Source organism: Pollicipes pollicipes, unplaced genomic scaffold (assembly GCF_011947565.3).
Source record: "Pollicipes pollicipes isolate AB1234 unplaced genomic scaffold, Ppol_2.1 Scaffold_4219;HRSCAF=4965_pilon_pilon_pilon, whole genome shotgun sequence".
NCBI lineage: Eukaryota > Metazoa > Arthropoda > Thecostraca > Pollicipedomorpha > Pollicipedidae > Pollicipes > Pollicipes pollicipes.
The window spans coordinates 25,969,778-25,993,626 of NW_023596448.1; the positions used below are offsets into that span (position 1 = coordinate 25,969,778).

The following is a 23,849-nucleotide window of genomic DNA, read 5'->3' on the forward strand; positions in this document are numbered from 1 at the left end:
GACCGGCCAGGAGGACAGGGGCGAGGGGCGCCGAGCAGGGCAGCGCCTCGGCGCCATCATCTTGCCGCCAGCGATGCATCAGCGGCGCTATGATTTCGTAATGAGCAGGACGAAAATCGATTTCGGGGGACGGCTACCGCTAGCCGGCACGACAGGGGGAGCGATTTGGAGGGGGGGGGGGGGGGGGGGCAGCAAAGGGGACGCCCGCGGCGCTCGCGAGGGGAGACTGGCCAGCGCCGGAGGGCAGATCGCGAGTGTGGACAGCAAGCCGCGGGCCTGCGCGTGTTTTCCAAGCGGGGCAAACTAAAGAAACAGTACGATCAGCAACGCGTCGCCGTCAAGCGTGTCGCCACCACCGCTGCTGTAGGCATAGACGTCGTTGTCCCGCGAAGCTGGAGCAACAAGCGCTGACACGGCCACGTTAGCGCCTGTCTCTGATGTCATACCAGCTATGAAACATCACCTGACGGATTAAACTATAAGCATCCAGACAGGCGCAACCCGCTGCTGCAGCAAGTGAACGAGACAAGATCGTGCCGAGTCTCATCGTTGGACGATTGGTGTCTGAATCACAGCGATGGTCTTCAGTGGTGCTGCCTTGAATGTCTCCATCGCCCGGTCCGCCCGATCCAGCGTGGTCCAGACCGGTCCCCGGGCCAGACCGGTCCGGTCTGGCGCAGTTCAGTCAGGCGAAGCTGATCTGAGTTGCGGTCTGGGGTCGCACCGTTCAGCCTGATGCCCAACCATGTACAAAGCCTGGTCACTCTGGTTTGTGTAGTGGTCCCGTCTCGTGTGGTCCTATCAAAGCAACGCTGCCAGCCTGACGTGGCCCCACCTAGTGCAGTCAGCTGTGGCGAAGTCTACCACGGCGCAGTGCGGTCCGGTTTAGTCGCGTCTGGCCCGGTGCGGTCCGTGACACAGACCACCCGCTCCCCGTGACGTCATCAGAGCGGCGGCCGTCTCTCCGGCTGACATTAGCCCAATTGGACACAAATCCGGCCGGGCCGCCGCGTCACGAACGCGCGTCTGACAACTGACGCCGGTGGCGGCGGTGGCAGCACGGACTTGCCGTCTGGCGCGCGCCGCCACCAGCCCCGCCCGCCCGCCAGCCAGTACAGCACTGCACGCCCGGGCGGCCGGTCGCGCCGACTGTCAGTCATACCAGGTCTTGTCCCGTCAGTGGGCGTCCGTCCCCCTCGCCGGCGACAGCCCGGTGCGGCGGCATCTCCGCCGGGAGCGACAGCCCCAGCGGCCGCAAGGGTGCGGGAGACGTCCCCCGCCACCGGCCCCCCGCCGGGATCAGTCTCTCGGATTACGCGGCGGCGCTGACATTGTGACGGCGCTGCCGCGGCGATCGCCGGCGCGCCGAACAATGACGAGCGCTTGCTGACGGACGCCGCGGCCCGCCGGGGCGCGCGGCTGATGAGCGCGGCGGTCGGGTTACGCGGCGACATCCGAGCCGCCTCCGCGGCGGCAGGGGCCGGCGCCCGGTCCGGAGGCGCCGACAGGGCCGGCCAGCGGCGCCGACGCGCTCCGGCCGGCGCGCCCGGCCGCGCCTCCACGCTCGCCGCGCCTCCAATTGGCCGCCGGTTCGCGGCGTGCTCGACCGGCCGCGCGGGCGCCGCCACAAAGGCTGCGGTCATTCGCCGCCATCGAACGGGGGTTCGCGTCCGTGACCCGCCGCCGGTGCGCCCCCCCCCCCTCCCCCGGGGGTGTTTACCCAGCCGCCGGCGGCAGCGTCCGTCCCCGGGTGGGGAGGCGCCCCCGGGCGCGGCAGGGGCGCCGGGGCCGGACGGGGCGTCGCCGCGGCGTCGCTATGCAGCTCTGCCGGCACGACGGCCGGGCGGCGGCGGCGAGGCGGCCGGCGGCGGCGAGCGGCAGTGGCAGCGGCGGCGATCAATACCACAAAGTGCCGCCGGCCGGCGCCGGCCCGCAGTGCAATGGTCTGCGCCGCCACCGTCCTCAGGCCGCAGGTCAGGGGTCACCAGACGACGTCGCAGGCGGAGGCACCGGATGGGGGCTGTAAGTGGAGAGCGAGGGGGGCAAGGCACGGAAACATCCGGGCGTGTGATAACGGTCAGCGCACGAAGACGGCAGGGAGAGGCGAGAGAGAGGAACGAGGCGGAGCGAAGTTCCGGCACGGCGAGAGAATAGTGTGAGAACGAACGCCAGGAGTACCACGTGAAATATATGATGCAGAAAGAACAGTTTTCACATTCCCCAATAATCTCGTATACGCTCACGCGTACTTCCTCGGTTGTGATTATAGACAAGAGACAGCTGCATCACATATGGGTCCTACACCCCTACCATCCAATTCCAAAGCTATGAATAATAATCGCCCCACAAGTTATGCCATTCCAGCTGATACTGCTGACTCTCGATGGAAGTGACGCAGTGATGGATACTCAACATGTGTCTGCGTGTATGTACCTTCCGCTGCACCCTGCTGCGTGAAATGAAGGCCATACCATGGTGCGGCCAGCCACTAAAATGTGCTAGCAACTGTTGCTCAAGCTATATATCGTCTTGTCCCGTAGCGAGTATCTACACGCAGGTATCCTACATGAAAGCGGCAGACACAGGCCAAATAGCATCAGCCAGGGACAATTAGCTAATCATCACAGCAAAATAAACATCCGACCCCAACATAACACCGCAGCCAATTAATGCGTCGGGGCTCAGTCGGCCGCCGATTCGCAGCACCCTCAAACGCTAACCCCATGACGTGCGTCTGTGCTTTACCCCCTCAATCACGGGCGAATCAGACCCGCGCGTCTCGGCCCCCTCCCCGTCCCGTCCAGCTCAGGTGACACTGAGCGCGCCCCCCCCCCCCCCTCCCGGCTGCAGCAGCTGAGCTGGCGGCCGCCGACGCAGCCGGCCGCGGCGGCGCCCAGCCAGCCGGCCCGTACGATCCATAAAACGAAGCGGTCGGAACGGACGACGGCGGCGGCGCTGAAGCGAGGCACGACCCGCGCAGCCAGCGGCGCGACAGAGCCGCTCGCGGCAGAGGCGCGACAGAAACTGCCCACAGAACCGCTCGCGGCAGGGGCGCGACGGAACTGCTCCCGGCAGAGGCGCACTCGGTCCGCGAAGGACAGGAGGCGGGGGGGGGGGGGGGGGGGCAGGAGTACGCAGGCGGAGTAGGGGTCGGCCAGGGATTTGAGTGGCGGGCAAACGCCTACGGCATCATCAGCATCTGGTCCCGACAGTGGACCCATTGTAGGTGAGCTTCAGTTTGTCAATTTCAAGTCTATCCTCAATGTGTCCACTAGCGTATCCACCATCGGGTACCGGTGTATCGACCAGTGCGGCGACCAGAGCGTCCACCAGTCGGTCCATCAGAGGTTCATTGGTGGACCCGCCGGCGGAGGGAAGAGTTGGTTCACAAGAGGATCCGCCAGCAACTTCAACACCAGAGCGTACAAAAGTGGGTCTGTGGGCGGGTCCCCCAGTCGGTTCATCAGTGGATTCACCAGTGGGTCCCCCAGTGGGCCTATCTTTGGGTTAACTGGTGGGTCCAAAGGTGGGTCTACGCGTGGATCTGCCAGTGGGTCCACCAGTTGGTCAGTCAACCAGTGGGTCCACGAATGGGTTGATCAGCGGGTAAAGCAGAAGATGCAAAATGTGCCCGCCGGTAGGTCCACTTGTTGGTTCAATGTTGGAACCCCTAGTTGGTTCGATATTGGGACCACCAGTTGGTTCGATGTTGGGACCACTGGTCGGTTCGATGTTGGGACTGCTGGTCGGTTCGATGTTGGGACCACTGGTCGGTTCGATGTTGGGACCCCCAGTTGGTTCGATGTTGGGACCCCCAGTTGGTTCGATGTTGGGACCCCCAGTTGGTTCGATGTTGGGACCACCAGTTGGTTCAATGCTGGGACCATCAGCTGGTTCGATATTGGGATCACTAGTTGGTTCGATGTTGGGATCACTAGTTGGTTCGATGTTGGGAACACCGGTTGGTTCGATGTTGGGACCACTGGCTGGTTCGCCGGTCTGCTCTCTGTGTGACCAAGCGCGTTATCCGACATTCTGAACATTCCCGATGTTTGATCTGCTATCATCAGCGTCTCCCCGATATGCGATGCCGATGTGACGTCAACGGGTTTTCAGAAAACTATCAAAACATTCTCAGAACGCCATCGACGCCTCATGGCTGCAATCAACTGACTAAGGCTAAGTGCGATTCTGCAGCACAGTTCCTGTTCTCTCGCAGCCAAACAGCTGATAAGCCGGCCGTTGTGCGGAGGCGGCCGGGGAAACGCTATCGGCCATTGACCGGAGGGTACGGCCGGGTCTCTCTCTCTCTGTCTTTCCCTCTCTCCCTCTCTCTCTCTCTCACCAGTGCAGATGGTTCTCAATCATGGAGATCATGGCGTGGCTGAGATTCTTCTGCTCGGCCGTCAGCGGGGCGTCCAGGTCCTTCTCAAACTTGGTTGACAGCTCCTTGATGATGAAGGACGAGTCGGAAATCTCCTCGCCGTTCATCTCGACGAACGGCAGCTGGCCCTTCTTGGAGCGCAGCTTCATACGGTGGTCCACATTCTGTAAACAAGGTCTCACTTAATCCTTCGTTCCATTCAGTCTCGGTGCAGCTGCACCTTGTCCTCGCGCCGTACCCTGTCTCCCATGTCTCGCTCAGTCTCAGTGTCCCGCTCAGGCTCAGTGTCTCACTTAGTCTCCGCGATATGCCCCCATCCCTGTGTGCTCCGGTACCACCCTAAGTATCAGCCAAGTATTCCTCAGCCCGCATCTCAGCATCCTTACATCAGTCTAAGTCGGTCTCCATTCGCCATCAATACCAGCCGAGTCTCCTTCAATCTCACTTAGACATATGCAGAGAACGCGGCTGGGAATAGCTTTCCTCAATGGGAACGCGCAGCGCGGGACAGCTTGGAGCCGCTGAAATATTGCTTTGCTGAGAATAGCGCGGTGAGAAAATGCAAAAGCCTCATTCATCGCGCCCTGATGCTGCCATGTTGGGATACACTGGTCATTCACCAGTAATGGACCCGACCCGGGCTCAAAGGCCGGGCGATCGTGCCTGAGCGGCGGCACTTCCTTCCCAGGCGTTTGATATGAGGCGAACGACGTGAACTGTCCAGGCACTTGGGGTCCTATGAACCGGCAGCGGCGCACAGCTCATCTGGGATCATAATGCATGGCCGCAGGGGTGGGCCCAGGATTTTGTCAAAGGAGAGGTCACGGTTCACTGTGGTGCCCTGGAGCTTGGCGCTACCCTCCCCCCCCCCCCCCCCCCCCCCCCCCCCCTCACAGCGAAGTCCCCGAGCTCCGCACCTTTTTCAAATTCCTATTTTTAAATCCATAAAATAAGTTTCGGTGGCAAGGTGAGCCGAATACGCCCCCATTTATTTCCAGAGGAATTTTTCTTTTAGTTTTTACGTTGAACTTATATTTGGAGTCGCTTGGGATGCCCATGAACTAAGTCCGGTTTAAAAATAACGTTATGTGGGCACGAAATGAGAATTTTGGTGCCCTTTACCACAAAATGTTAGTGCCCCTTCGGCCAAAGGGCCATCCCCCAGGCCCTCCCCCCCCCCCCCCCTCCGGGTCCGTCGTTGCAAAACCGCCCTTTCATAGGCACGTTGTTGTCACTTGTGCCTTGCAGCACGCTCAGCAGCTAAGGTCATATGGCGTCGCCTGCTTCCCACCCGGCACAAAGAGGCATTGCAGAGAATCGAACCAAGCACCTTTGGTTTCTCAGACGCGTAGCATAATCAACGCGTTACCGAAACCCTTATAGTGTTGACTTTAATGGAAAGCGCGCGCACACGTGACAGTAGCATTGGGTACTTATGAGCCGACTTGCAGGGTAATTCACTACGGATTCTATTGTACTTTTAATCATGACTAGGTACTAATTTTTCCAGTGCACCAGGCGCTTTTACTTAGTTCCTGACAGTCTACTGCCATTGATGTTAGATGTCCATATATTGGCCCAAGAGAGACCATTCCCATCCCTTTGATCTACACAACCAGTGGTTGCGTCTACACAACCAGAGCATCAAAATTCACGAACTGTCCCAAATCACGCGCATTAACTTCGCGATACTGACGGGCCCGTGGGATCGGAGCAAAAGACTGACACAAATCCCCGCATGCTATACGCATTTTCACCGCGCCATCCGCTACAAAACAACAAGCTGGCACTCCAGTTCCCACAGTCGACGCTGACACAGCGCCTCATCAATAGCCAGTTCCCATGCCAGAGTCGGCTAACGGCCGCGCTCGGCCCCAGCTCCGAGAGACCTGCGCCAAGAGCGCGGCCGGCACGCATGTGAAGCAGCTCCCGGTGGGCAACCTGCCGCTGACGTCATCTACTGCCATGCGCTCGAATCTGGAGGGCTCTCCCAGCTCCGAAGATGGCCGTATGGGCCCACCGAGCAGGCGGCTGAAGTGGCGGTGTGGACCAACGGCGGCGGCGGCGGCGGCGGCGCCGCTGCAGCGCAGCACTCTCAGCCGAGGCCAGAGACAGGGCTGTCCGATCGGGACTCAGTGTCGCAAACGAGGAGGACCCGTGTTTTGGGCCACGGTAATCGCCGACGCCGACGGTGTTCGCCAGTGCCGCGACGTTAACGTTCACCCACACCGATATCTAACAAACAAGTGACTCGCGAATAACACGAGAACCACGTGGCGTTTATTCCAGCAGAATGATACACAAAGGAGCAAACTCCTTGGTGCGTAATTACGACAGATCAGCATTGCAAAACACTGGGATGCACGTCTGCTTCAAATCCAGGCTATTCTGCAAACGTCGGCCGAGCGTGAACGCGCAAACACAGTGCCGCCGGCGTCGACACCCCCGTCCCGCGGGCGGTCCCGTCGACACCCCTGCCCCGCGGGCGGTCCCGCCGACACCCCTGCCCGGTGGACGGTCCCGCAGATACCCCTGCGCCCCGGGTCGTCCCGCCGACACCCCTGCCCCGCGGGCGGTCCCGTCGACACCCCTGCCCCGCGGGCGGTCCCGTCGACACCCCTGCCCCGCGGGCGGTCCCGCCGGCACCCCTGCCCGGTGGACGGTCCCGCAGATACCCCTGCGCCCCGGGTCGGCCCGCCGACACCCCTGCCCCCCCCCCCCCGCCCGGACCGTCCCGTCGACACCCCTGCCGCAAGGACGGTCCCGCCGACACCCCTAACGTGCGGACGGTCCCGCTGACACCCCTGCCCCGCGGACGGTCCCGCCGACACCCCTGCCGCAAGGACGGTCCCGCAGACATCCCGCGTCGAGCGCGCCACGCCTCTTCGTAAACTACTGACGCTGGGACAGCGTCACGAATCACCGCCATGAACAAAGGCACCAGGCAAGGTCGCAGACAGGGCCTGAAGAGGGCGGCGCTGGTTCCCAGCACCCGGTAACGTCCCAGAGCGCCCGGCGACGGAGACCAGCGGCCAGCGCCCCGCCTGGATCGGCCGACCGTGCGCCCCCCTCCCCTCCTCCCCCCCCCCCCCCCCCCCCCGCCTGGATCGGCCGACCGTGCCGCGGTTTGTGCCCGCGGGCGCCAAAACCACGCACGGATGGGCCGCAACCCGACATTACCGACCGTGATGACGGGGGCAGCATGTGTGACTACCGCTTCCCGCTGTTGCACGCGACCCCGCTCCCGGCCACACGCGTGCGAACGCGCGAACCGGCCCCACCCCGACATTCCACGGCGGGGAGGGTCGGGACAAGGGACGGCACAGCATCCAATTAACGCCATGGTGGGGCAGGGCCACTGGCAGGGGATGACCCCGTTTCTCCGTCCCGCGCGGGAGAGATGGGAAAGGGAACGAGCGGTTGCCGATAAGGCACGCCTTCTGTCGCAGCGATACCAGTCCGCTGTGTCAGTTGTGAGCTTGTGTCCCACATCGTGGTCTGGGTGTTCCTAGCTTACCGACCGAAGGTCCGCGACAAATGCAGGGCGGGATCCCTCGAGGCTGCCCGGAGACCCAAGCAACAGTCAACGAACGACCGCACCAACGGGCTGCTGGCCATGCTCGTGTAGGATGAGAGACAAAGTTTGCTAAAATACATTTCCGATCGTAGCAAAGCGCGGCTCGGCTTGCTCGACGCACTGGTTCGTTTGTTGACTCCCTCGAGTTCTCGCCTCGGACGTGATATGTGCAGCCGTCTCATCCCAAACATGCGTAAGAAGCCCGTAAGGGCACGCCGCAGCGCCGCCTGTCCGTGGGCAGTAGCATGCCATGGCGGGCCTGCCGACCACCGCTGGTAATTAGCGCTGCTGATCGACATAAATCAGCGACGCAGCGGTGGCGCGGTGGAACCGCTGCAGAGGCGCATCGCGGTGCAGAGGGCACAAAAACGGCGCACAGACCGCCGACGCCGGTGCAGATTGTGTCAGTGCGCTCAGCAAAAAACACGGCAGCGGACGCCAGCCACCAAACAAACGGCAGACCGTTTTTGCGGGTCCTCTGCGTCGGGCGCGGACCCCAATTGGGTCGTGTACCGCGAGACTAGCTGGTGCACCGCGGCTCCGAAACAGAAACAGCTGACAGAGCCGGCACAGTCGAAGTGCAAGACGGGCGGTCTCCGGTTACAGACAGGATTTACGTAAAAGCACAAAGGCGCCCTCATCGCAGCAAGACACGAATATTAAACAGACATTGAGCCAAGGCCTGCTTTGCACACGACCTTCGCAAAAGTGGCCCTAATACTAGCTTTCCACGTAATACAACATCCAGCCCGCTGTTTATGATGGGTCGTGCTCGATTTCGCCCATTGTCCGGCACGCAAGCGGCTGAGCCACACCAGCAAATCAAACAGCATGCAAAGCCCGGTGCAAACACCAATCAGAGGACGCCGCCGCCCGACGGCCGTTTTTTGCCGCGTCATTCCGCCGCGCACGGTCCCCTCTCCCTTTCGCGGCACCCCACCCCTGTCCCCTACCCACGGGCAGCAGGGGCGGGCTCAGCGACACAGTTTGGGGGAGGAGCCGATTATCTGAGCCAACTCTCGCATTGTCCGTGTCCGCAAAGTGCACGTTTCACGTCGTGCTTTACCCAAATGCCCGGCCTTTCCAGGCGTCCGGTCGTGACAGCCGCTGCACGCGCTCCTGCACGCTGTTCTGCGCCGGCGGTGCCAGCGGTGCCCGCGGCGCCGGCCGCCGGTGCCGGGCCGTTTGCGCGGGCCGGGCGCCCCCGTAATTGGGCCGGCGACCGGCCGGCCGGCCGCCGCCGCCGCCGCCGCCGCCGCGGTCGGCTGGGAAGGGAAGTCGTCACGGGTTCGTGTTCACCGCTCCCACCAGCCCTAATCGTCGCCAGTCGGGTCCGCTCCTGCCCGCGCAGCCGACCCCAGAGGCGGCGGCGGGGGGCGACGGAGGGGGGGAGGGAAGCAGGTGCGGACCGCCAGTCCCTGGTAGCGCGGAGCGGGGGGAGGGGACGCGGCGTCAATGCGCGCGCGGGACGCACGACGGCTCCGTGACGCGCCGCTTTGGGGAGGCGGCGCCGCTTTCAGAGCGGACGCGCGCCGACAGGAGCGGGCGGGCCAATTTGTCCGCTGGCCGCTGAAGCGCGGCGGGCGTCGACTGTCGGCTGACAGCCAGCTGAGTCTGCGTCCACGCTCGGGCGCCCTCATCCGCCGCCCAAACGCAACCCGTCCTCACCGCTCGCGATGACGAACACTGAGACCCGAGCTGCTGTGACTCAGCAGCGGCCGGACTGCGAATGGCAACAGCGAACGGGAAATATCTCGAAAAGTTCCAAACGAAATAAGCACGTGGTTGTCAATCCGCCCTCATTCAGCTGTCTATTACACATTCACGTGCAATAATAGGCTCACCAATAGCATAGCCAGCATGGGGCAGGCCTTCCGTGATAGCCTTTTTGCTGGATCAGCGCTTACATCCATCCTTTCTCCCTTCCCCCTCCCCTGTAAATTTCAATCACTAACGCCGGACGGATCGCCGTCATGTCTGTGGCTGCGGGCGATCAGCGTGTGCACCTGGCGTGGGCTTCTCACGGGGGCCTGCCGACTGGCGCCTTCCCAGCCAGGAGGCCAAGCACCGTGCCAGCCTCCGCCCTCCTCCACAAACTCATGCCTTCTCAAGCGCTTCCCACCTCCCCATGTAAATGCGCAGCGCATTCTCTTGCTGCGGCGGCCGGAGGCCGCTGCAGACCCTCTCGTCCGGCGGCCCGCTCGCGAGGCGACTTATCGCCCGTCAGACCCTCCGCCCCCCCCCCCCCCCCGCCCAACCGCGGGCCGGGTGGTGACCTGAGCGACACCGCAGTCGGGTCGCCGGGGCGTCCCGCCGACCGCCGCGGCCGGAAGCGGCGCCGGCCGCGTGGGAGCGCCGCCAGCGCCGCCGGAAGGCCACCTTGACCCAGGTCGCGGCTGGGGCGGGCCGCCCTCCGCCGCCGCGTCCAGCGGGCGGACGCCGGGCGCCGGGCGGCGGCCGAGCCGCGGGCGCCGGGCGAGCGCGTCCGATGACCTGGCCAGCTGATGACGTGATGTGAGCCAGTGAGGAGGCGGGGTGACCTGCGATAGCTAAGGAGTTCCCAGGTCAGGGAAGGTCGGATTCAAGTCAAAGGGACTCCCTCACCTTTGAGCATATTTCAAAATCACACTAGTGAAGCGTCAGGACTAGTTACTTAGTGTACAGGGCTAGTTGCAAATATTGCATGATACGCCGTTGGAACAAGCAAAGCAAATGGCGTCTCCAACCTCTCACCCTGGTCCCGTGAGGAATCGAGCCCGTACCGCATGGTTTCCCAGACGCGCAGCTAACTGCTACACTACCAACGCCCTTCCTTGAAATTATAAACGCTTCAGTTCAGAAACTGTTTCAACAAAAAGAGGCTTACTCTGTTCACTAACCGTCCTCCTTTTCTGTTCCTCTTTTATTCTAATCCCTTCTCCACTTAAGTTGCCATTTCTTCTTTCGGAATTAAAAATGACACATGATTGTGAGGGCACAAACACGTGATAATTAGAGCCACGTCATGAATTTCTGCGTGACCGGTGTCGTCATCGCTCCGGGGCGGCGAGGTGGCGTCGTCGTCGCGGCCCCGAGGCGGCGGGGCGGCGGGGCAACGGGCCGAGACACGCCACCGCGCCACAAGACGCGCGCCGCCCGTGATTAGCCAGCTAACGGAAATGATTGCCACTTCCGGCGGGGCGGCGGCGGGGCGGCGGGACGCGGCGGCGGCGGCGGCGGCGGCGGCGGCGGCGGTCGTGGGAGTCTCGGCGGCTTTTAAGCCAATTTTGACGGTGGATAACGTGAAATTCCCCGACGTGGGAGTGCGCGCTCCATCAGTGGCGCGCGCACACCACGCAGGCATACTTCTGGGTATCGGTAACGGAATCGTTAGTAATCGATAACAGCCGCCTTCCACAGCTACGGATGCTCCTTATCAAGCGGCAGGCCGGCTTTCAAGCATTGATAATGGAACACCGCTACGCGTCGTGAACTCACCAATGTCGACTTCTGAACAAAACAACGCAGCACCGCCATCTGATCCTCAAGTATGCAGATCGGTCTCCACGAACGCCCGAAACGCAGCGCCGTTTCGCTAATGAGACCCAGGTTCAATGCCACCCGGCGCTATCACAACAAGCTCCTCGCCCGTATCGATGACGGACGACGGTGCAGACACAGAAATACTTTCACGCACCGGCGGCCGCGGCACCGCGCGCCGCCAGCCGGGAACAATGGCGGCGACACAAAGCGACACAATGCGACACAGGAAGCGCGTCTCGCCGGCGCGGACGGGGCCAGCATTCGCCGCACGTCGGCATCGGATCTTCGCCGCGGTCGACCGGTCGGACAATGCATGAAGGCCCGCCGGGGCAGGCGGCAGGCGCGGGGGAGGGACGGGCCCAAGGTAGCTCTCGAGGCGACCAGACGGGGCAGCTCGAGCGTGGCCGGCGACGTGGTCCGCGGACGGCGACGACGCGCAGCGCCGCTCCAACCTGGAGGTGGCTTTGCGGAGGGTCTGGTTAGGAGGTCTGGCGGCAGGGTATAGTGAAGTCTACTACGAGGTTCTCTCCAGAAGATCCAGCGGGAGGGTATGGTCAGGAGGTCTACCGAGAGGTTCTCGTCAGGAGGTCCAGCGGGAACGGCCACCACTTGACCTTCTGAAAAACCTTTCCACTGCACTGGTCGTGAGCGAGTTGTGTCGAAGTTGGACGCAAGTGGCCTTACTGTCGACTGTCGAGTCTTGTCATGTCATGTCATGTCATGTCATGTCATGTCATGTCATGTCATGTCATGTCATGCTGTGGCGGCAAGGCAATGAATACAATCGCCATCAGTCATGTGAGTGAACCATACATTTGCAGGTGCAGTACAATGCGCATGTGTATTACAACTACAGGCCCCAAATGTGCGTTTTGCCGCAGTTGACATCGTTGCAAACAATGCACACCTTTTACGACATACCGGAAACTGAAAAACCAGCAGTCCTCATCCCTCATTTCATCCCATGACAGAATTTTCCCATCACTTCCTTTTCATCCAGCCAAGAGCTGTATCGGCGAAACTATTGCCGATGGGCACTCAAGAGGGCCCAGACATAGGCTGTGGCTGGTCGGAGCTGGATGAGCGAGGTGAGGGGGCTCGCGTCTGGACGGGCTCCCCTGGTAAACACCTGCAGCGGCACGCCACAGCTCAGCCTCCGTTGACTGGCGCGGACGCCGGTGAGGTACGTTCTTTTACAGGTGCTGAGGCCGGCGTGGCACATACTGGCGTGGTAATTACTGGTACGTGGCCGACTGTCACTTGAACCCTGCACTGATGTACAACACGCAGCGCGTGCAGCACTATCTGAAACTGACTAGCGAGACGGAGGATCCAGTCGCAGTGAGTAAACAGCTTCAACGGCTATCCTGGCTGTTTAAGAGCCCAGGTATTCGGAACGCTCGAGGCATCGAGCCTCCCCCGGACGATAACCAAGCACCGCAGAGCGGTGGGGCAGCCGGCCGGATGCGGACAGAGCCCCGGAGGCGGAGGCGCCCCCCCCCCCCCAGGGGGGGGGGGGGTAGAGCATGTGACCTGATCACGGGACGCAAACCTGCGGCGGCGTCACGGCGCCGACCGATAAACAGTGCGTCACGCGGCGGCACGGGAGTGAATGGTGAGTCACGCCACAGCCACGAGGGCACACCGCCACGCTGGTGGGGTCGCGGCTGCGGCGCCCGTGGGCACAGCTGACCAAGGCCGGTCCGAAGCAGGGAGCCCTGCTGCGGACCTGCAATTGCCACTGTGCGAAATTGCCAGATCAACGGATCTTCGCGCGGTTCTTGCAGTGCTGCCGGACAACATTAACCGGGCTGGCGTTAATAGGGCTGGCGTTAATAAATAACTCATATATGTCCCTTGCTGTGCGTTAGATAGCGGGAGTCGGCTCATGAACCCTTCATGCTCGGCCTCCAGGCGAAAGTAGCTTGCCCCGCCCGGGATGTTATTGGGTCTACCGGGACACCACGGCACGGGGAGGACACGCTCGCGGCAAATGCGGCCGCCTGGCCTCACTGGGTACCACGAAGGAGCGAAAAAACGGTTTATTGGAGAGTGCCAAGGCCAACTGCTATCCCAGTCGTGTCACCACCATTTTCCACCACCACGGCTGGCCAGCAGGTGACCACGCCTGCTGCCCCTTGGTCACTGGCGCCCGCTGCCTCTGAACGATAGTCCTAACGCCTGTGAGCGGACGGCCAGCCCAACGCCTCCGAGCAAAGACTGTTAGTGAGCCAACCAGCCGCCATCAGCCCTGCAGCACGCCCCTAAACGGTCTGCAAAAGTCCTGCATGCGGTGAAACGAAGATGAATGACGGAGCGAGTAGAAGTCAAGGGTTAAGAGAAGCGGGAGATAATAACAGGGAGAGGAGGGGAGAGAGACAGAGGGCGGGGGGGGGGGGAGAAAGAGCAGAGCCGGACGTGTTGGGGGCCCACTGAAGGCGTCACGTCCGCCTGTTTATGAAAGATAAGGGACGTAAATCAATTGCTCAAAGGAGAACGTGAGCGGAACGCGGAGTTGGACAGCGCGATTTATTGCACGGGGGGTGAACGTTCTGTTCCGACGCGCGGCGACGAGCCCGGGCCCGCGGCCCTCCGCCGAGAAAAATGCCACTGGCGCCCCTCGACCGCCGCTCGCTCCCAGCCTGATTGAATTAAGCAGCAGCGCGAGCACAACACAGACGCTCCCAGACGCTCGCGGACGGTGCGCGCGTGCCGGGCCCGCCGGCGGCAGCGGCGCGCGGGAGCCGGCGGCAGCGGAGCAGCGCCGGCTGTCGGCGGCAGCCGGCCGCGGCCGCGCGGCCACCGCAGCCCGGTTTCCCCGGGCGGTTCCGGGCCGCCGGCTGGCCCAGATGGCCGGCTGGCCCGCTCCCGAATGCCCAAACCGCTGCGCTGGTCTGGCCGGTGCGCGGTGCAATGGCCGCTGCCGCTGCCGCCCTGCGGCGGCGAGGGAGCGGGGAGGGAGGAGGGACGGAACAGCGCACCGGGAATGTGAAATGACACGCCGGCCTCCCCACGCCGAGGCAAGATGAACTGCAGCTACGCCATGGCGCCGGAGGGCCCAGCTTGCAGGCGCCGTGACAGACGAGTGACTGCAGGTGTCGTGACAGACGCTTCACGGATGGCCATGCTATGGTCGGAACCATCGACTCTGAGATCGTGAGCTAAAACGGATGATACAGCGCATCAAAACGCGGCGAAGTGGAATCTTGCGGCAAAAACAAATTGACCCACCCAAAATTAGTGCAAAGGGTATACAATCGTCTGGGAACTGCAGACCATCCGTCCAGCTGTCGTTGCTCGCCTGTTTCAAGACTGGGGCTCGGCAGTCTTGTGAGGGGCTGCACTCCCGAGGATCTCAGCGTCGGTAGTGTCACACTCCGAGTATCTCAGCGTCGGTAGCGTCGCACTCCAAGGATCTCCGCGTCCGCAGCGTCGAAGCTATCTTCCTTAGTGCATGCAAACGGCAAGCGGCCGCATGCAAATGGCCAGCAGGAATTGCAGTCCGATCATTGCAATCCTGTCCCGGAGCTAGCCCAAGCGTAGTAGACTGCGCCATTCTCCAGCTCCGTTTAACGCAATAAATTGAGCAAACATTGAACGGACTGCGCTGTGGTCACCCGTAAGGGACGTGAGGACGGCCAGACGCCGGCAGCCGGTCGTGTTTACTGTTTACTTCACATACTGCGACGAGGTGACCAGAGCGGGGGAAGGGGAGGGGAGAGGGGTGAGGCACGTGCCGAGATCGCCCACAGCCGTGCCGGTCCAACGTCCAGAAAAAGGGAGAGCGCAGAGTCACGCAGGCCAGCGCACGTGGCCGCCCAGAGGTGCCCAGGCACGTGACGCGCTGTGCGGGTCACCGCACGCGGCCACGTGCGCACGCGCATGCGTCAAAAGGCGGCGGACGTGCGTGTGCAGACTGCAGACGCCGGTGCCGCCACCCGCTCAGTATGCGGCGACCAGGCCGCCAGCGACCCCGCTGCAGGGCGACCCCATCCGTCTCCCGCCGACGGGGTCGACGTCCGGAAGCCGACCCCGGCCCAGCCCGGCCCCGGCCCCTATTCCGCCGCCCCGGGCTATCGGAAGACATCAGGCTGCAGCGCGGAAGGCCGGAGCGCCGCGAGAGCAGTGAGCTGACTGGTGGACACCGGTCAGCGGCGGCCCCATCGGAGCCGGGTGTGGTGACGGCAGCAAGGCAACAGACTTGAGAAGGGACCGCCATTAGGCAGCGCAGGGATTCTAGAGCCCTTCTAGGCATCGGAAGAGCGGCGCCACTGAAAGCGAAGTGGCGATGAGCAGGTCACGCCTTCTACCAAAAATCGTGAGGGTGTGATTACTTCCCACATAAACGTTTAATTACTCGGAAACGCAGTCTGCAGTGCGCAACCTAACTGCATTAGCTGCTTGGTGTAAAGGCCACCTGTTGCATCCTTCCTTACCCATGAGCTGAACGCATCAGGAGAGTCAAAACACGGCAGCACCGAGACTGCAAACTAATTACCATCACAACTCAGCCACTGCGCATGAAGTTGGCAGCCATAAACCTCGCCGCCGGCCAAACTGCGCTTCGTCGGAAGTCTGAGCGGGGCGCCGACCGATCAGCCTCCCATAGGTCACCACCAAGGCAGGATTGCTCACCGCCGGTCGGCGCTCCATCCGTCAGCCAGTAATTGGCATAATTGAGCCGCTTCCGGCCGGCACGACCCCCGCTCGGCCGCGCACGAAGACGCTCTCGAAATGGACTCTTCCAGGAGCTGCTCAGCGGCCGGCTCTCGCCGAGTGAGCGGAGGCTCGCCTCGTCTGAGGGCGCCCCGAGGCTCTACTGCGAGCCAGCGAGCTGGTGCTGGCGAGTCAACGAGTCGGTGCTGGCGATCCATTGAGTCCGTGCTGGCGAGCCAAAGGGTCGGTGCTGGCGAGCCCGCGCGTTGGTGCTGGCAAGTCAGCGAGTCCCTCCTGCCAGCCAGCGAGTCGGCACTGCCAACCAGCGAGTCAGTGCTGGCGAACCAGCGAGTCGGCGCTGCCAGCCAGAGAGTCGGCGCTGGCGAGCCAGCGAGTCGACGCTGCGAGCCAGCGGTCCAGATGCCGGAGGAAGGTCGTGACTCAGCAGCGCCGGATATTAATGTCGGCTGCTGGCTCGCGTTCCGGACCATCATCTGTGCTGCACTGTCGCGATGCGTCACCGGACGCAGTCGCTCGTTCGGCCCCGTATCACGAGCGTGACCAGCGCTGTTTGCGCCGATCAAACGGAGCGGCTATCGACGCGGCCCAGAGACAGCTGGCCAATCGTTCAGACCTCTCGGAGCGGATGCGTCAACAAAGGAACAGAGAGGCCCGTCAGACAAAAACACAGTTACCCGGTTTACATGGGCAGCCGAGGATAATTCGAATTAAGATCGGAACGGATCATGCGACGTTAACCCTCTCGGCGAGGGGCGTTTACATGGGCGAAACCGGCTTTACGTCGGATTAACGGTCGATAGTTCGATCCCGCTTAGTTCGAACCAAGGAACGGGTTATGGGCGAAAACTGCGCTTTTGAGGCGAACTGAACAAAACAAGAAGAAAAAAGCCGGTACTCTGCGTATGGATGGCGAATGTCACGAGCCATGGCGGGCGCGAGACAGATTTGAGGGCGAGGAGGAAGATGGACTCCGTTGGAAAAATGATCTGTGCGGGACTCATAGGCTTTGTAGCTACAGCACAAGCCATAGCACTTGAAACACAGGAGTTGCGCAGTCAGCACTGCCAAATCTGTCACATAAGCAGTGTTATATGCAAATTTTTACTAGCAGGAAACTAGCTAGCACGAAATCAGTATTTTCTTGTATTGGCCAATGACACTCACAAACTTACCACACTCATCAGTATGCCACCCAGCATCATGTCATCTACTTTGCGCAGCCCAAGAAACACATTACCTAATCCCGCACCAATGCATTTATGAGCAGCCTGCAACAGTGAGCTAAGCTACAGAAATGACTCATGAATGCTACATAGTTAGTGGCAAAAATTGTGTAACTATGTTGTCTTTCCCCATCCAATGCATCATCAGTACCTGCGGGCAGCATTGCCATTTAGACTTGGCATGGACTGGCAAGTCAGAATGCAGCTATTTGCTTTCTTGACATACTAGGGTTGAAATACTACTTTGATATCCTTGCAGTCAACAGCATTGGCTGATATGGACTGATGGCTAGGTGGCACAAACAGCCGTGTTCGCACAGTCCAAAGATCATAACGTGAACCAGCCCCAGAGCTGTCATGACAAAAGCAATCTGGGCTCAAAATTCATAACAAATGATTAATTATAGCAACAGCTCAATTATCCACCTCATGGTTTGCAAAGATACGTGTCACAAAAAAGCACCGAGGCAACATATTTACTCACCAGTACAAAAACAGGTAATGATGTGCACTGCAGATGTTCTCTGCACATCATGTGGCATTAGGTTAGGTTTACTTAGTTTATGCACTGTTTTCTTCCACATGAAATGCACAAACCTGGATTTGACAGAGTACTGATGACAGCTAATTTCATCCAGTGCTCACATTTGCTTTCTTGACATTTTGGAACCATCACTGGGCAATTTTGGTCCCATCATTAAAAATAGTTCACATTCTGCACTGACTGCAATTATCTATTGCCTATATTTGTTGATCCTTTGCATCATGCAGGAATTATTGAGTTACCTATCTCACACATTAAACCGACAAGCAACAAACAGCCTAATTGCATCAAAAACAAATATTCCAGCCCCCACTTCCTTGCCAGTTGGTCTACCAGTGTGACGTAACTTCATATTTCCTTGACAAGCCAGTCACCAATATCCAGCACATCCCTCCTGCCAATAGGTGGTCAACCAAATGTTCAAGTCACAGGAGGAATGTCTGCAAAATCAATCCTGGGGCATTTATGTATTCACCTAATGAAAGGAACTATTGGTACTCCCTGCAAGAATTGTTGAACAGTTGAATTACCTACCTCGTGGCCTGCAAAGACACCCATCACAAAAAAGCACCAAGGTGACATATTTAATCACCAGCACAAAAACAGGTGATGATATGCAACACAGACGTGTTCTCCATGCAGCATGTGCCATCATGTTAGGTGTTAGTTTATGCACTGTTTTCCTGCACATGGAACACACAAACTTGGATTTAGCAGAGAAATGATAACTATTTTCATCCAGTGTTCACATTTGCTTTCTTGCTGTTTTGACCCCATCATTGGGCAATTTCGGTCCTACCATTAAAAAGTTCACATTCCGAGCTGACTGCAATGATCTATATTTGTTCATCCGTCATATCGTGCAGCAATTTTTAAGCTACCTTTCTCACACAAATTAAACTGACAGGCAACCAGCAACCTAATTTAAGGAACATCTGCAAAAACACTCCTGGGGACTTAAGGTATTAACTTAATGAACAAAACTTGGAGGCATTCTCTGCAAGAATTTTGAGCAATCCAAAAATTAAAATGAGAACAAGTCAAAGCTATATAAAATAACCATATTACCTCCATCTGGCTTTTGGACGCATGGAGCCTGCCCCAGATGTAAACTAATCTAACCTTTAGGCGGAAAGATAGCACCAAACACCGTCGACGCCTGCTGTCTGCATAGATCAAGCGCCTAGCAAGGCTAAATTACGTGAGCATTTCTGTGCTGCCAGCCACTCAAGGCCCTCAATAATAAGAGTAGTTTTAGCAGCATGGTGTCAACTTCACCTTCCTTCTCTTTTCCCTTACCATCTTGGACTTGAACCGTCTCGAGCAATAGCTAAAAACCCGTGGAAAAGCGGTAACACCGCACAAAGCTGAAATGGCTATGAACAGAACTGCGTGCGCCAGGCATTTTTCTTTTTTTTTGTTTAGACAGCTGACGGCCGATAATTCGGACGAAATCCCTTCCTGAACGGATGATCCTCTCACGGGAAGGGATTTCCTCCGGCGCACGATTCGAATCAGCGGAACGGCGCGTGAGTGTATACATGGGCCAGATAGTTCGGATCGAGGACGGGTCCCGGCTTAATTCGAATCACAGCTGCCCATGTAAACAGGGTAAGTGTTGGGCGTCACGGGACGGGGTGGGGTGGGGGGGGGGGGGGAAGGACGCGTCCTTGTGCACGAGGAGGAGGCCTCGGTCTGGCAGGGCGACGCCTGGAGGGGCCGCGCGGGGAGTGGCGTGACTTTGGATACAATAGGGGCCCATTATTGAATGGTGACGCTCCGGGCTCCGAACGCACGCAATTGTGGCACCTCAGCCATTTAACGTCGAAAGCAGCTGAAGCTGGGCTTTGAGATTTGACGTACCATTACGGGATGGATCAGATGACTGTCACCTGCTTGTGTTCCTCATCCACTAAAACATGGTGCATATGTCCAGATATCGCCACAGACATGTGCCGCTGCAAACATGTGCCGGAGGTGATAACACTCGAGCTTGTGGCCTGAATCGATCAGCTTCAATCCAGTCTACATGCTGTAGGACTGTGGATCCCTGATGGAAGTTAATGTTCATACAGTTGAGCGATTTACAGGACACAGCTGAGAAACAAACCGTCTAGAAACTCTTGAATGTACTGACCCAACTTCTTGCCGTACTTACAACATATTTATCCGCACAGAGTTCTTAAGACCTGACATCAAATACCTTGAAGCCCGCATCAATCTTTGCATGAGGTATAGTTAATTTTCGATACCCAGAAGCAGACCATATCAACGAATGTTTGGAAAGATAATGTCATCCAACCAGCATCTCCTGGTTATGAAAAGTTGACACCCGTCAGCACATGAAGTATGTGCTCGATTATTTTCTCGGTACCTGCGACCCCAATTCCAAGCACAGCCTAAACTAACATGCGAGCAAGCTTACTTACTTCCAATACGACCATTTCTTAGCTACATAAATTTATTCAAGGCTTATTTGTTCTAAACTCTTGCCTCCTCCCACCACGACCGCTTCCAACTTGCGTGAATTTCGTCCAACTTCGCACGTTAGCGAGATCATCAATCAAAGCTCCTCGGCCAAGAAAATGTACGCCGCTGCCTCATAAACCCGGGGTTTTAACTAGCCGCGGACCGCAAGAAACACGGCTCCCAAGCAGCGGGCCACATTAACCCAGTAGGGCAGCCGCCACATACCGACGACCGTCCCAAGCGGAGCGAACTGCACGCCGCAGCACCGGGGTGCAACGGCGGCCGGTGCCGGCCCTACTGGCCGCATTTCTAATTCATGCATGCGCGAAATAGCGCCCTGGGACTGCTGACACTTGCCGTTGAAAACAGCTGGATGACGTGAAAATTAAAGCAAAGCTGTGAAAGCACAGCCGGAAACTTTTCGATTCAGATTTGAAAACGACGCTAAGCGGGAACAGAAGCCCAGACAGTGACCATGCTTGGGTGCAGGTGCAAGGACAAATTTCCGGACGTAGGTAAGCGCGCCCAGGTTGAACGCTGAAATGTTATAAAGGCCCAGTTTCTGATGACTGATGACAGCTATTCTCTTGCACGTACTCGTCAAACTCGGTTTCCACGACTAATGAGAACCGTGTTTTTTGGCAGAAAAGTCCCGTTGCGGCGACGACAATTAACAACGAAAAGCAAGATGGGGCGCAAAACACGCCGGTTTGGGAAAAGTTTCGACTTTTGGTATCTTCTTCGTCAGGTGCTTTTTACTCACGTCGTAGTAATTCTGCATGATTCAACCTCTTTGCAATCCAATCTTAGGTTATCAAATATTTTAGCATAGAACATATGGAAAAGGAATGTGGGACAGTGGCTTTTCCCATTATGCACCATTTTGGCTAACGCTAGTGCCACCGTCGACACAACATCGCTGTTAATTGGTGTCTGACGATGCGTCGACTGCAATGGTCATCTTGAGTATGATCAACAAGGCACGACAATAGAAAAACTCCACTTATAAGGTGCTTTTAGAAATCGCAATTTTCTGTTTATTTCAGAAAACGAACTAAAACGATTAGGCGCGCTCCATCCACTTGAATTCGAAGAGACCTTGTAGGGAAATATCATGTCCTGCTACATGCTTATCATGAATGGACAAGCAAACCAGTAGCAGCTCGCGCAGTTCAACTTTGAGCAGAGCTATCAGTGTGTAATTCGCGCCTGTCTGTTCGCAGATCAAGTCTGATACGGTTCGTCATTGTCACGACCGTGAGTTTGCTCGGAGGTGTAGACTGCCACGTCCCCATATATAGAGCCACACAAAAAGGACCGTAAACTACTTGTTAACGGTGCTTGACTACGGTCCTCCGTTTCACCTTATGACACCAAAATGTTGGCGAAATGACATGAGTAACTACAGTTATCAATACCAATTTATTGAAGGATGAAATGCTGCCTGCTCTGCTGCACTGCATCGACTGCAGCCAGATTAACAGACAACTCCGTCCCCTGCAATGCATGGTGGTCAACGCCCGTGACACCGCCGGCGCACCCAGGTCCGACTGCCGTGGCCAGATTCTATACATCTCACCCACGCCCAGCCCGTGAGACGACCTCCACCATCGGGCTGGTGTTCAGATCACCCACGCCCAGCCCGTGAGACGACCTCCACCATCGGGCTGGTGTTAAAACGTTCATTAAGCGCGCCCGTTTCCGGTAACGCGATCTATCGCCCATCACAAATCCGGCTATAATTTCGGAACGGGCCGCCGGGCGCTGGTGGTTCGAGCACAGTCTGCGATCGAATGGCGCCCGCTCGAATGACCTTCCGCTTTTCCCCAGCCCCTCCTCGGCGGGCACCGCCCGAGGCGTCTGTTAATTCCCTCTGTTCCTCCACCCGGCACCGTCCCGGTCCCAGAGGACGAGGCTAGAGGATCGCGCTGAAGGTGGTCAGGCCGGCGAAAATAGTTTTATGGCGGCGAAATTGGACAGTTAAACTATATGGCGCTTTTTAGTGCTTCTAAGCTCGGTGTGGACAAAACACAGTTTCTCGGAAATTGCGAAGAAATGAATCGATCGGCACACATGAGCGCAACTGTCACGACACACACTTCAGACACACCAAATCAAACAGCAACACAAGTTCATTGAAGTCGCCAGATTCAGAAGTTATGTATCCTTGCGGCGTTTAGTTCGATGGCCCATGGGGGGGGGGGGGGGCGGCCAGAGCGTAAGCGGCAGCCAGACACGGGAAAAGGGGTGAAAAGGGGCGAGAACCGTTGGCCTCCCCGGGCGAGCCCACTAATGGGACCCACATTCCAGCGAGCCCAGACTCCGCGGGCGCGCGCTCACGGGCATGCAAGCAGCGACAGGACACGAGAGCACGAAACACTCGGGAAAGGCGAGCATTCAAAAGAAACGAATAGCAGACCGTGCCGGCATTCTCACCTCGTATTTGATACCGGCGACCCTCAGGAAAGTCTCCATCTTGAGGCAGAAGGGCGAAATGGAGGGCAGCACCGGGGTGCGCGAGAACTGGAACAGGTACACCACGTCCTTCTCAAAGTCCGGCTTGTGCACGGCCGGCTTGGGCGGCGGCGCCGGCTTCTTTTCCTTCTTCTCCTCCGGCTTCTTGTCCTTCTCGGTGTCCTGGTCAGACTTCTCCTCCCGGTTGGCCTCAGCCTTCACCTCCTCCTTGACGGGGACGTCGGTGTCGGCCGGGGCGGGCGGCGCCTCAGTCTTCGTCTCGGCTTCGTTGGTCATGCTGGCTGTTGGAGGACTCCGACTAGGAGGGTAGGCACCGAAATGAAAGAGCGGCTGCACCGACACCCAGCACACCCGGCGTCCTGAGAGAGTCTCACACCGGGGCTCCACTTTGAAATGGAAGGCACCCCAGGGTGGCGTGACGTCACGCAGACCGATCGACAGAGCGCCTTCCCATTGGCTGAGCCTGGACGCAGAAGTTTAGCGAATATAAATTATTATGTCGTTCAATGTACGGCGCCCAAACTTGAATAGAGGTTACTTTGTCTTTATTTTTATCGAAGTGGTGTCAAATAAATTTTTAACAGCCCAAAAATGAGCTTTGACAACGCAGCTGCTCTGTTGATTGGTCAGGGCGTGTCCCGCCGGCGCCGGGTCTCGTCGCCGCACGGAGACCGACCTGTCGGGCACGACAGGCGCATGCAATAACGGAGAGCAGCTGCAGAAAGGTTTTGCATATGCCAGTGAAAATCCTCATCGGTTGGTCCGAAATTTGATTCTATTACACCTCAGGCACGGCCTCCAGCGGAGGTCAGTGAATGAGAAAAGGTGGCATTGCAAGGCTGCCAAAACGGACACTCTTCAAGTGCGAAAAACCAAAGCTGGATGAGGTTTTCTAAAAACCCGTGCCCCTCCTAACACACCCATCGTCCCTCATTTTATATCCAGACCGTTCAAATGCGAGGGCATGTTTTGGCATGT

The 23,849-nt window shown here is 58.7% G+C and overlaps 1 protein-coding gene across 1 annotated transcript; it reads right to left on the reverse strand.

Annotated features, from left to right (window-relative positions):
- Nucleotides 1-4,322: 4,322 nt before the first annotated feature.
- Nucleotides 4,323-23,259, reverse strand: LOC119095558 (failed axon connections). The gene is made up of 2 exons (XM_037218410.1): nt 22,833-23,259; nt 4,323-4,548 (listed from the first exon to the last, which is right to left on the reverse strand). The coding sequence occupies exons 1-2, from the start codon at nt 23,145-23,147 to the stop codon at nt 4,342-4,344; spliced, it is 522 nt and encodes a 173-aa protein (XP_037074305.1). The 5' UTR covers nt 23,148-23,259; the 3' UTR covers nt 4,323-4,341.
- Nucleotides 23,260-23,849: the final 590 nt, after the last annotated feature.